The 13,047-nt window shown below is 44.2% G+C and overlaps 1 protein-coding gene across 6 annotated transcripts in view; it reads left to right on the top strand.

Moving 5' to 3' along the window:
- Positions 1-13,047, top strand: part of LOC119967504 (matrilin-3-like) — a 64,677-nt gene that overhangs the window by 24,334 nt on the left and 27,296 nt on the right. For 4 of the 6 annotated variants that reach the window (XM_038800154.1, XM_038800153.1, XM_038800151.1 and 1 more), the window contains exons 4-6: positions 2,137-2,259; positions 9,558-9,680; positions 11,585-11,707. In XM_038800154.1, the coding sequence (XP_038656082.1) occupies positions 2,137-2,259; positions 9,558-9,680; positions 11,585-11,707 (369 nt within the window). The remainder of the gene's footprint in view (positions 1-2,136; positions 2,260-9,557; positions 9,681-11,584; positions 11,708-13,047) is intronic. The other 2 variants (XM_038800155.1, XM_038800156.1) reach the window with 2 other exon arrangements.

Genomic DNA, 13,047 nt, shown 5'->3' with positions numbered 1-13,047 from the left:
TATATATTTGGGGCGGCATGGTAGCACAGTGGTTAGCACTGTTGCTTTACAGCGCCAGGGTCCCAGGTTCAATTCCTGTCTCTGCAGAATATACACATTCTCCGTGTCTGCGTGGGTTTCCTCCAGGTCCTCTGGTTTCCTCCCACCAGTTCCAAAAGAGGTGCTGTTAGGTAATTTGGACATTCTGAATTCTCCCTCCATGTACCCGAACAGGCGCCGGAATGCGGCAACTAGGGGTTTTTCACAGTAACTTCATTGCAGTGTTAATGTAAGCCTACTTGTGACAATAAAGATTATTCTTATTATTATATTCCCCTCTCTCAACCTACAGCCAATCAGATAAAAACCTGTTCCTGTTTTTGCCACCAAAGTGGATAACCTCACATTGTCCACATGCATTTGCAGCAATGCATTTGCCCACTCTCTCAACTTGTCCAAATCACACTGAAGCATCCCGCACAGCTTACCATCCCACCCAGTTTTATGTCATCTGCAAATTTGGAGATATTGCATTTAGTTCCCTCATCTAAATCATTGATATATATTGTGAATAATTGGGATCCTAGCACTGATCCCTGTGGTACCCACTAGTCATTGCCTGCCATTTGGAAAAGGACACATTTATTCATGTCTGCCAACCAGTTTTCCATCCATCTCAATATACTACCCCCCAACCCCATGTGCTTTACTTTTACACACTAATCTTTTATGTGGGACTTCGTTGCGAGCCTTCTGAAAGTCCAAATATACCACATCCACTGGTTCCCCATTGTCAACTCTACTTGTTACATCCTCAAATAATTCCAGTAGATTTGTCAAGCATGATTTCCCATTCATAAATCGCTGCTTACTCTGTCCGATCTTGTCAATGTTTTCCAAGTGCTCTGCTATTAAATCGTTTTTAATGGACTCGAGCATTTTCCCCACTGCCAAAGTCAGGCTGGCCGGTCTATAATTCCCTGTTTTCTCTCTACCTCCCTTATTAAATAGTGGCATTACATTAGCTACCCTCCAAACTGTAGGAACTATTCCAGAGTCGATAGAATCTTAGAAGATGACCACTAATACATCCACGATTGCTAGGGACAATTTATTAAGTATCCTGCGATGTAAATGATCAGGCCCTGGGGATTTATTGGACGTCAATCCCATCAATTTTCCCAATGTAATTTCCCTACTAATACTGATTTCCTTCAGTTTTTCCCTTTCACTAAACCGTGTGTTCCCCAACATTTCCAGTATGTTATTTGTGTCGTCCTTGGTGAAGACAGAACAAAAATATGTATTTAGCTGGTCAGCCATTTCTTTGTTCCCCATTATAAATCCCCATTTCATGGTGGCATGGTGGCGCAGTGGTTAGCACTGCTGCCTCTGGCACTGAGGACCCAGATTCGATCCCGGTCCCGGGTCACTGTCCGTGTGGAGTTTGCACATTCTCCCGATGTCAGCGTAGGTTTTCCTCCCACAACCCAAAGATGTGCAGGGTGGACTGGCCACGCTAAATTGCCCCTGAATTGAAAAAATTGAATTGGGTACTCTAAATTTATTTTAAAAAGTAAAAATAAATAAATTAAAATAAATTCCCATTTCTGACTGTAAGGGACATTCTTCACAAATCTTTTTCTGTTCACATACATTTACTGTCAGTTGTTCTGTTCCCGCGAGCTTACTCTCGTACTCTATTTTCCCCTTCGTAATCAATCCCTTTGTCCTCATTTGTTGAATTCTAAACTGCTCCCTCAGGTCTGTTGCTTTTTCTGGCCAATTTGTATTGTACTTCCTTGGATCTAATACCATCTCTAATTTCCCCTGGTAAGCCATGGTTTGGCCAACTGTCCCGTTTTATTTTTGACCGCCCATGTTGGCAGTCTGGTGCACAGTTAGCGTGGGCTCAAAACCCGTTCTCTTTAATATCTTGTTATCCAGGAAACATTTACTATCCTCGTCACCCTTTCACATTTATTCCTGTGCTCTTCCTCTCATTGTTAAAGTTAAAGCCAACTAAACTTCAGACGTCCAGTATTCACATTTTGTTTGCGGTTATTGCCACAATTAAAATACATCAATGAATTTCAAGTTGCTTTTCTTCATATATTTTTATTGATAATATGCACTAATTTTGATGAACTATTTCAGGTGAGAATATGTGCGCCATTGGAAACCACGACTGTGAGCAAATATGTGTGAACACTACAACGGGCTTTCATTGCAAGTGCCGTCCAGGTTTTACGTTGAACGAAGACCAGAAAACCTGCTCACGTAAGCCACTTGCCATTAGGGGTTTTCCACATTATGATGTACATGGATTTTCTTGTAAGCATCATTAGTTGTTGGTGATAAAAGCCTAACTGCCCTTGCAGTTTGAAAGAAAAGAATCACCATTCATTCTTTTAGTCTTCCGTCATTTTGGCAACAAAATCTATTCAAGTGTTGCCACTTCTTGCGGTGCTACACAGGCCTTTCCTGCTTCCCCAGGGGCACACTGCACAGTGGGCTGCTACCTGTGGGCTGCTCCTCAATGATTTGGTAGCAGGCTGCTGTGTTCACCAGTATATGTTCAATCACAGCCATCCTGAGAACACACAGCCCGACCTGCTGATGTGACATTACATCTCCAACTTTGGGCAATGCATGTCCTGGCAACACTTATCTTGTCCATTCCTGAAAGAAAAAAACATGAAAAAGCAAAATGGGCCCCACTGCAGCATTATTTAAAGGGGCAGTCACCTTTTGCAGGTGAGCTAAATGTTTGCAACTTTTTCTATTAGAAAGTATCTGAAAGTACTCTGGACTGTTTTTGGAGATATTCTGTTGCATTTACTGGAGAGTGTTACCGCATACCCACAGGGATGTCGGAGGAACAGGTGACCTGTCCACACAAAGGCTCCAACATTTGTGAGGACATCTGTAGCATTGCCTCTATGTCCACAGCACAACAAGGAGATGCAGCAAAGACTGTGGATGGGGCAGACTCTGCACTATGCCCTGTGAAAAGTTAGAACAGGATCCATCCATGTTTTTTGACTGTGGCAGGCGGCTATCTGGCAGGTAAAACAATGTAGCCAGTATCTGTCCTGTATGCTGCCCCATCAACATGTTCATCTAAGTCCTCTGTATTAGGTTTCATCTGCGAATTCACCCTCCAGCGAGCTGCCGATCAAACTGTCTTTTCATCCAGACCTGTTCAGAGCCCACCCATGCTCAGTGACTCACCATTTGCTAAATCTTTCTAAACTAACCTCCAAGATAAGTGCAATGCCATTGTCTGAGCTGGTGGCTGCAAGTATCAGATCAAATTTTAGAAGGTGTCATGGTGGCATAGTGGTTAGCACTACTGTCTCACAGCGCCAGTGCCCCAGGTTTAATTCTGGCCTTGAATGACTGTGTGGAGTTTGTACTTTCTTCCTGTATCTGCATGGATTTCCTCTGGGTGCTCTGGTTTCCTCCCACAGTCCAAAGATGTGCAGGTTAGATGGGTTAGCCATGCTTAGTGTCCAAAACAGGTTATAGGGGGAGTGGCCCTAGGTAGGGTGGGCAGTGCGGACCCGATGAGCCAATTGGCCTCATTCTGCACTCTAGGGATTCTATGAAGTGACAGGGCCCCTTCACTAATGTTGTGTCATTGCTCCCTCTCCTCCCTCTGGGGAACCTGTGGTTGGGCAGATAACAGTTCTTGGCTGTCTGAAAGTAGGGATTCAGAACGGGAAGGTTGGACAAGGTACTTTGTCACACTGTCAGCAGTTTGCTTGTCATGCCAGACAGCAGTGTTGGGCTGGGAATTAAGAATGCCATCATCCTCAAAGTTCTCAGTGACACCGGATGCTGTAGGCACAGTCACAGCCAGCTTGATGCTGGGAGCCATCTGTATTCAAGAGATGCAGACCTCTGTTCCTCCACAGGTTCTGCACCAGCTATGCTTTTACCTTATCCTACAGGACAAAGGACAGGATAGTAATTGTGTGTCACTGTTTTGATGGTAAACTTGCCACAGCTGAATAGCTGACGGTATGTGGAGGCAGTGAAAGGTGAATGTGAGGCTAACAACATTGATGTGCATGTGAGGATGAGGTGAAATATCTGTATGTTAAGTCTGAGGCCTGGGTTCCAGGGATGTGGGTGAGTGATGTGTGCATTGAGCAGCATGAGAGGTTGGTGTTGTAGTAGGTAGGAGATATCAATGTGAAGATGCATTCAATGACCTTGACCATGCCTGCTGAGATCATTGGACCTCTTCTGGCACTGCTGCTTGTCCTTGGGCCCAGACTCTGGTCCTAGTCACCTGCTCTTACTTCCTTCTGTGTGTCTCCTTGAGGATCCCCAAGCTTTCCACAAGACCATGGTAACTCTCCACCTGCCCATCTGCCCCACTCCTGCACTACATCCATGAGTCTGTATCCCTCTGTCTGCCTCATGTTTAGACTTCAAGAATTTTCAATGCAGTAATTATTTTTCACCTTCCCTTTAAGACAAATCCTTTTGTAAGAGGAGCAGCTTACCTATTGCATGCAGTATGCAGCAACGTGGCATTACTTCCTGTTGTGTATGGAGATACACCTAGTTCCCAAAACAGCACGATGATGACTCCAGTGAATAAGCTTGTGGAAGGCCCAGAAGAGAAGTCCGAAGGTTAAAAGCTCAGCATTGTTAAGTTAAACAAGAAACCCCACTTCAAAAGTGTCCTTATTGTCTATTAAATATGCAGGTGTTGCTGCCACAGTGGTAGGAGCGAAAACATATAAGCATCTACAGGCAGGGCTGCAACCCTTGAGGCTCAGTAGTACAACAGCCACTTTAGTAATCTATACTGGGAAGGCCCTGAAGATAATGGGCATGACGTCAAAACCAGCATCATATCAAAACCCCCTTTCTAACTCCCCCCTACTCTCTATACACGGACACAGACAAACACACACACGCACTGACAAACAACACAGTGGTTGAGAGGTAAAGAAAATATTATAAAATAAAAGGATCTTTGATGCAGGTGGATGTCTTCCAGTTAGTTTACTTCTCAAGGTTAGGCCTTCAGTGGGTACTTTCTTTTCCTTCAGCTTGTAACGATCTTCACTGCAGACTCACAGAGACAGCAGGTAACCAGCAGCAGAGGGAGGGAGAGAACACAGCTTCTCTTCCTTTGAGTCTTCTGGCAGGTTCTCTTAGAAAAAAACAACCTGGCAGAAACCAATCGCTGATTGTTGTCAGGCAGAACACTGTTCCTGCCCAACCCACCGGTTGCAATTTATCAATCAAACCAATTTCCTCCTTCCTAAGATTCATTCAGCATCGGTGAGTCTGTAAAGGTTTCCCCTTTACAAAATACAAAATCTCGCAACACACTGTCCTCGCAAGCACTCTTCTGACAAAGGCACATTCTGATTATGGGTCTATGGACCAAAAATAATAAAATAAATGAGAATAAGGGAAATAAACAGGAAGGACTCTTACAGCACCAATAACATGAATATTCTGAAAAAGTTGCTGTTGGAAACCAGAATATCCCTCGACATAACGGTTGAATTGGTTCAAGCGATTGAAAGCGCTGAACAAAGCTCTTTTGAACTGCAAGGCATGCAAAGTGAGATAAATTAGTTCTGGTGGGAAACGGTGGCTGTTCAAAGTACCCACGGTGAGGGTGCAGCGGAGCCTGTAGGATGGAAGAGTGACCATCAGCCACAGTGTCTAGTGGCTTAGTTTTTAAAAATAAATTTCGAGGACCCAATTCATTTTTTCCAATTAAGGAGCAATTTAGCATGCCCAATCCACCTAGCCTGCACATCTTTGGGTTGTGGGGGCGAAACCCATGCAAACACGGGGAGAATGTGCAAACTCCACACAGACAGTGACCCAGAGCCGGGATCGAACCTGGGACCTCGGCGCTGTGAGGCCGCAGGGCTAACCCACTGCACCACCGTGCTGCCCTTCTAGTGGCTTAGTTGAGGGGCAGACCATCTCCAAGACAGATGAAGAAGAGTTCATTTGTTTCAGATGTAATAGAATAGACCATATACAAGCCAAATCCAGAGTCAGACAGATTACACCTAGTTCCCCCCAAAAAACTTTGGCAAGTCGAGTAAATAAGCTTGAGGAAGACCTGGAGGAATAGTCCGATGTCTGTAAGCTCAACATGTGAAGTGAAGCAAGACATCCCAAATCAAAATTGTCCTTAATGTTAACGGCTGTCCACTAAATATGAAGGATGATACGGATGCTGCTGCCACAGTGGTCAGAGAGCAAACATGTAAGTATTTACAGAGAGGGCTGCAACCTTTAAGCCTCAGCAATACACAAGCCACTTCAGCCACCTATACTGGGGAGGCCCTGAAGATAATGAGTACAGTATCAATACTAGTGTCCTATCAGCACCAATCTGCCCTGTTTCTCTTAATTGTAGTAAAAGGAGAAAAACAAAGATTCCATGGGTGAGATTGGCTGAAGCAAATTACGTTAAATTGGTTGGAGATATTTAGCATCATGGACTCGGGGTTGGATTCTCCACCGGCAGGATGCTCCATTTTGCCGGCAGCCCGGGGGTTTCCCGACGGCGTGAGGCTGCCCCACAATGGGAAACCCCATTGACATGTAACGGAGCATCCTGCCGGCAGGTGAACCTGAAATGTGGCGCGACGGGGCGGAGAACCCATCCCAGGGTTTTCCAGGAACTTCTGAACAAATAACACAAAGTCTTTCAGAGAGAACTGGGATGCATAAAAGGCCAACATTTACATAGACCCTGATTCAACATCAAAATGTTTTAGAGCCCAACTAGTGCCCTCTGCCCTGCATTAAAATGTTCATGTGGAGTTGCAACTTTTGGAGAACCTGGGGATAATTAGACCTGTATAGTTCTTGGAGTGGGCAGCACCAATAGTTTCAGTGTTAAAGCCAAACCGCACCGTAAATATTTGTGATAGTTACAAGTTGACTGAGAACAGGGCTCTAAAATAGATAGATATTTCTAGGATAGACGACCTCTATGCCAGATTGGCAGGAGGCCTCAAGTACAATAAATTGGATTTGAATCATGTGTACCAGCAACTTGAGTTGGAGGAAGACCCGAGAAAATTCACCACCATAAACACACACAAGAGCATTTTCCAGTATACGAGGTTAACCTTCGGTATTTCATCTGCCTGCGCTACATTTCAGCGCACGATGGAAAGCCTTACAAGGGATCCTAAAAGTTCTTGTGCATCTGGACGATGTCGTAGTAATGCGGGTAACATCCGAAGAGCATAGTGCCAAATTGGGAGAAGCCCCCAGGAGATTCCCAGAAGCCGGTATACGCCTGAAACACGAGCAGTGCACATTTCAGGTAAATGAGGTCACATATTTAGGATTCAAAGTGGATGCAAAAGGCTTACATCCACTAGAGGACAAGTAACAGTGATAAAAGGGGTGCCAGCATCAAGGAATATACTGCATTAAAGTCTATCCCCTTTTTAGGGATGGTCAACTATTATCATCATTTTTTACCCAACTTATCAACAATTCTGGCTCCCTTTCACCAACTGCTGAAGAAGTATCAACAATGGAAGTGCGACGATTCTCAGAGAAAATCTTTTGACCAAGTGAAATGCGCCCTACAATCATCAAACCTATTTGTCCACTATGACCCAGGCAAACCAATAATAGTGATGTGTGATGCATCGCCTTATGGCACAGGGACAGTTATTTCACATAAGATGGAAGATGGTGTGGAGCGGCCTGTCACCTTTGCTTCCACGATCTTAACAGATGCTGAACAGAAGTATACACAGATAGAGTTAGTTTGGCAGTCATTTATGCAATCAAAAAATTCCACCAATATATTTATGGGTGCCATTTCACCATAATCTCGGACCATAAGCCATATCCGCGAAGATAAACTGGTTCCGCCCATCCTACCAGTGCAAAGATGGGCATTACTGTTGGCTGAATATAGTTGCCTTTTGGAACACAGACCGGGTACGCAGATCACAAATACTGATGCTCTAAGCCGTCTTTCACATCCACAGATGATATCTTCGCCTCCCATTCCATAGGAGATAGTCCTTGCTCAGAATTTTCTGGACACTCTGCCCATTTTGCTGACTCTGCCCATATCAAGATGTGGACTGACATTGACCTGCTTTTATCGAAAGTCAAAAGAATGGTTTTAACTGGCTGACATTTTGATGAGTCAGAGCAAGTGATTCCCTACTTACAGCAAAGGGACAAATTTAGCTGTGAAGACGGGATACTCTTTGTGGTGAATCACAGTAGTGTAATTCACACTGTATTACACATGTTGTACTATGTCTCTGTAAGCTCGGCACACGAGCAGTTGCGCTGCTCTGCCACTAGGGGGAGATGCACTGGGAGTGTACGGGAGTTTGTACTGGGCTCCACCCTTCGCTCCACCCACGGCTCCTCCCCCTAACTGGAAGTATAAAGGTTGATGCTGAGAGCCTGCCTGCCAGTTTATCTGGAGTTCATCTTGTCACAGGCAGGCTCTGTTGTAAGACGATTAAAACCACTGTTCACTTCTAACCACCTGTCGTGTGAATTGATGGTCTCATCACTCTTGTGGGGGTTCAGAGTGATAATCCCACCCCTGGGGTGACAACCACTTCTCCAGGCATAGCAGAGCTCGCATCCTGGCTAAATCAAGATGAAGATGTTAGCTCGGAGTTACATTTGGTGGCCAGGGTTTGAAAAAGAAATAGTATAGTCAGCTGTTGAAAACATTGCCAAACACAGCAGACCTTACAACCCGCAGCTACATCGTTGGGAGTGACCTGGCTGCCCTTGGACGAGGCTCCGCATTGATTTCGCTGGCCCTTTTATGGTGATGGGACCAGCTTGGGTACCCGGGAAGATTATTGCAAGGACTGGCCCAGTATCTTATATGGTCGGCATACAGGACCTCGAAGTACGGAAACCCCACAGCAAGGTGTGTGGACCCGTAGTAGTTACCAGTATGCCAGCCACAGGGTTGGCAGTGGTAGATCCAAGGGTTTCACAAGGAGAATCTCGTGTCAGCAGAAGGAATGGAGGAGGGTGTCACGACTGGCTCCTCTTTGGAATCTGTAAATTTGCATGCCCCTGATGCGGACTCTGGTACCTCAAATATAGAGAAACTGGGTGCAGAGTTGCAGCACTCCAAGAGTCCAAAGGTCCCTGGATAGACTGACCTTACGAACGTTGCCCGTCAGCTCCCTTACTGAGAATCCTGTTTAATATACATAGTTGTATATAAGAGTTTTTTTGTGAAATTGTAAGAGAACTTAGAAGGGGCAAGAATGTGATAGCATGGCCTCTTTAAGGGGCAATCTTTCTCTGGAGTTGGTGGGACCAGACCTGTGTTAGTGTTGTGTTTATATATAAATATAGTTCCCCAGTTTGTTAACTCTGCCTTGTCCTATTACCTTGCGCAACCACATTACTTGCATAAAGTATTAAGAAACCATTTTATCTGGGCAATGCTAACATTGGTGTTGTGATGTTAGCCACCATTAAAATATAGCTATACGTTATAGGCTGTGTTTCTTCACCAATTTTTATGGATAATAAACATTAATTTTAATAAAATATTTCAGGTAACGATATGTGCGCCATTGGAAACCATGACTGTGAGCAAATATGTGAGAGCACAGCAACATCCTATCACTGCAGGTGCCGTCCAGGTTTTATACTCAATGAGGACCAGAAAACCTGCTCACGTAAGACAGTAACCATTGTTACCGATTCAAAATTTCACAGACACACCCGCCAAATAAAGACTTCAAATTCATACACTCTGAATTGTTACATCAGTCTGGACATTGTGATCTACAGGTTCAGAGATTGAAAGTAAATACAGGAGCTGCTGTTCTGAATCCCGATTAAATTAATGGTTCAGTTTATAAATTAACCTTGCTATTAATTGTGAATGAGATTGTACGAGTTTCAGAACACGTTGTCTTTGATATTCTGTTATCCAAATAAAGCGCTGCCATCTGCAGACTTTCACGACAATTGGCTCATAACATCCTGGTTCCCCAGTGTCGCATTCAGGGGCATTCCAATGAAGCGCTGCGGAATCCGTCTGGCAAGTTCCCACGTAAGGATTTACCGGGCAATTGCCCAGAAGTGCTAACTTCCCCTGGACAATTGTACTGGGCTGGGAACCATCCGACCGATGCCATTTAAATTGCCATTCACCTGAGGAAGGAGCTGCGCTCCGAAAGCTCGTGTTTGAATCAAACCTGTTGGACTTTAACCTAGTGTTGTAAGACTTCTTACTGTGATTTAAATTGCTAACTCCGGATGGTTCTGCTTTTGACCCACATTCGCCACCCACAGGATCAGCAACACGGATGTAAAATCCCGCGGTAATTGGAAAATGTGATTATCGCCAGACAGATCACATTTCCCAATTCCTCCCTCCGGCGATGTCATGAGGCTCACGCCCACAAAGGGCCCCCGCCACATGATCCTTCCTGACTAAATATTCATACCTTGTCAGTGTGACGTCATGTCAGCAAGGTTTACAACAGATTTGGCCAGACGTAAGGCAGTTGAGGGGGTCCCTACAGAGGTGCACATGTAAGTATAGCTCCCACTCACCCAACTCCTGGCCCGGTCCGACCCCCCCCCCCTCCCATTTCCACCACATGCTCCAACTCCCCGGCCCATTGCTGGCCTGACCCAGCCCCCCACCTCATCAACCCTACCCTCTCCTATTCCAGGTAGTGTCATAAAAGGGGCCCTAATTTCTTCCATGAGCCCCAGTTAGGGGTGTGCTTCACTGCTCCAGTCACATCCAGCCTGAGCAAGGAATGTTGGGCGAGATAGAGACTTTGCAATTACAGTGAGGGTAAGTCCATTCAGAGTGGAAATCTGCCGGAGATTGCCACTCTGAGGAAGTTACTGCTGCTATTTTATTGAGAATTGTTCTTCCCCTCACCCTTAATAATAAAAATCAATTTGATTTATGAAAAGGATAATGAATGACCCAGATACGTAATTCAGTTTGTAGGGAATTTTCCTACAATAGCAAATCTCAGTGAAAATCTCCAAGCATCACTTTGGTTCATGGAAACAAATAAGGGAACCAGTCCTACAAAATGGAAAGGTGCAACTCTGGATGACTTTATGAAGTTCACATATCCAGCACTTACCCATACGCAACAATAACAATTTGCATTTATATAGTAACACTGATGTAGTAATACATCCCCAAACAATTTACGAGAGCTTATCAAACTGAGTCACATAAGGGCATATTAGGACAAGTGACCAAAGGTTGGCAAACAAGGGAGGTTTAGAGGAGTGCCTTGAAGGGGAAGACAAAGATGGAGAGCTTCTTTTAACTCTAGTCCAGCATGGCGTGATCGGTTCTAAATGGCCTGTGATTCTACCAAGCAACTCAGCTGTACAAATAATCCATAAGGTGGCCCAGTACTATTTTCTCAGGGCACCAATAGTAGCCATTCTCACTTTATCCACATTGAATATTTTCAATAGTTTTGCATGAAAGATGTTAAGGTTCTGTTTGTCATTATTGCTACCATTAGAAAATGGCAATGAATTTTAGGTTCTTTCTCTCCGTAAAAGATATATTAAATTTAATCAAATATTTCAGGTGAGGATATCTGTACCATTGGAAACCATGACTGTGAGCACATATGTGTGAGCACAGCAACATCCTATTACTGCAGGTGCCGTCCGGGCTTTGTACTGAATGAGGACCAGAAAACCTGCTCACGTAAGACACTTACCATTAACGCATTCTTTAACCAAACTTCCACAGGCCACTTAACGTAACAGTCCCACCAAGTACTAACAGGGATTCTTGATTTTCTTCTAATTGGTAATGTGGAAAATTCATTAAGTTGTTTCATAAAAAATATGAATAAATCACTCATAAGTAAGTAATTTCATATTTAGGGCACTTTATCTCAATATGATTGGTAGGTCTTGCAGCACAGTAGGTAAGCAACCAAACCTCTGAATCTGAAGCTCTGGCTTCAAGTCCCACTCCAGGATTTGATGGCTAAGGAAAGGGTTCATAACGCGACCAAACAGATTGAATCACAGATTGCAAATCCTTTCTAACACACCACTAACAAATGTTAAGAGCAAGAGAGATTATTGCTCAGCCAAGAGAATTGGAGCCTCTGCCATCACTATCCACAGCTCCAATCGACAACACGTGTCTGAAAGGGCATGTTGTATGGCAACTTGGAATTCTTGAAAAATCTGTAACATATCAGCACCATTTTGTTGGGATATCTGAGTGAAATTCTCCTATATTCACTTCAGTGCATGGGAGGAAATCATGAAACAACACATCAAGGTGGAAATGATTGTTTTTGACTAACGTAAGTTCACTTATCCAGCACAATACCCATATTCAAAAATAACAGCATGTATTATATAGCACCTCTAACATAATACATTCCATGGCACATGTGTTGGCAAGCAAAATTTGTCACTGAGACACCAAAGAACATGTTAGTAAGAGCTTAGTCAAAAAGAAATACGTTGAAGGAGTGCTTCATTAAACTTGAGTCAAGCTCTGCATTATTGGTTCTAAATGCCCTCTGGTCTAGCCTACCGAGCAATTCAGATGTACAAATAATCCCGAAGATGTCCCATCACCATTTCCCCAGGGCACCAGTGGTAGCTTTTCCCACTTTATACACAATTAGTATTTTTTAATAGTTTTGCAATGAAAGACATTAACATTTACTAATCATGCGACAATCACCAGGCAGTAATGTTCCCTTCCAATCGGGGAACACTTCAGCAGTCGATGGCATTCTGCCTCTTATCTTCAGGTAAGCGTTCTCCAAGGTGGCCTTCAGGATGCACGGCAATGCAGGATCGCAGAGCAGCAACTTATAGCCAAGTTCCGCACACATGAGTACGGCCTCAATCGGGACCTTGGATTCGTGTCGCATTACATTTATTCCCCCACCATCTGGCCTGGGCTTGCGAAATCCTACCAACTGTCCTGAGACAATTCATACCGCTTTAACATGGGGTTACCCCTCTCTCTGGCTCTGTAAAGACTTAATTACCTGCAAATGCTAGCATTCAAAG

The sequence above is a fragment of the Scyliorhinus canicula genome, chromosome 6, assembly GCF_902713615.1.
Source record: "Scyliorhinus canicula chromosome 6, sScyCan1.1, whole genome shotgun sequence".
Lineage (NCBI taxonomy): Eukaryota > Metazoa > Chordata > Chondrichthyes > Carcharhiniformes > Scyliorhinidae > Scyliorhinus > Scyliorhinus canicula.
Note: the sequence above shows the minus strand (reverse complement) of the source record. Positions and strands in the feature narration are given on the sequence as shown.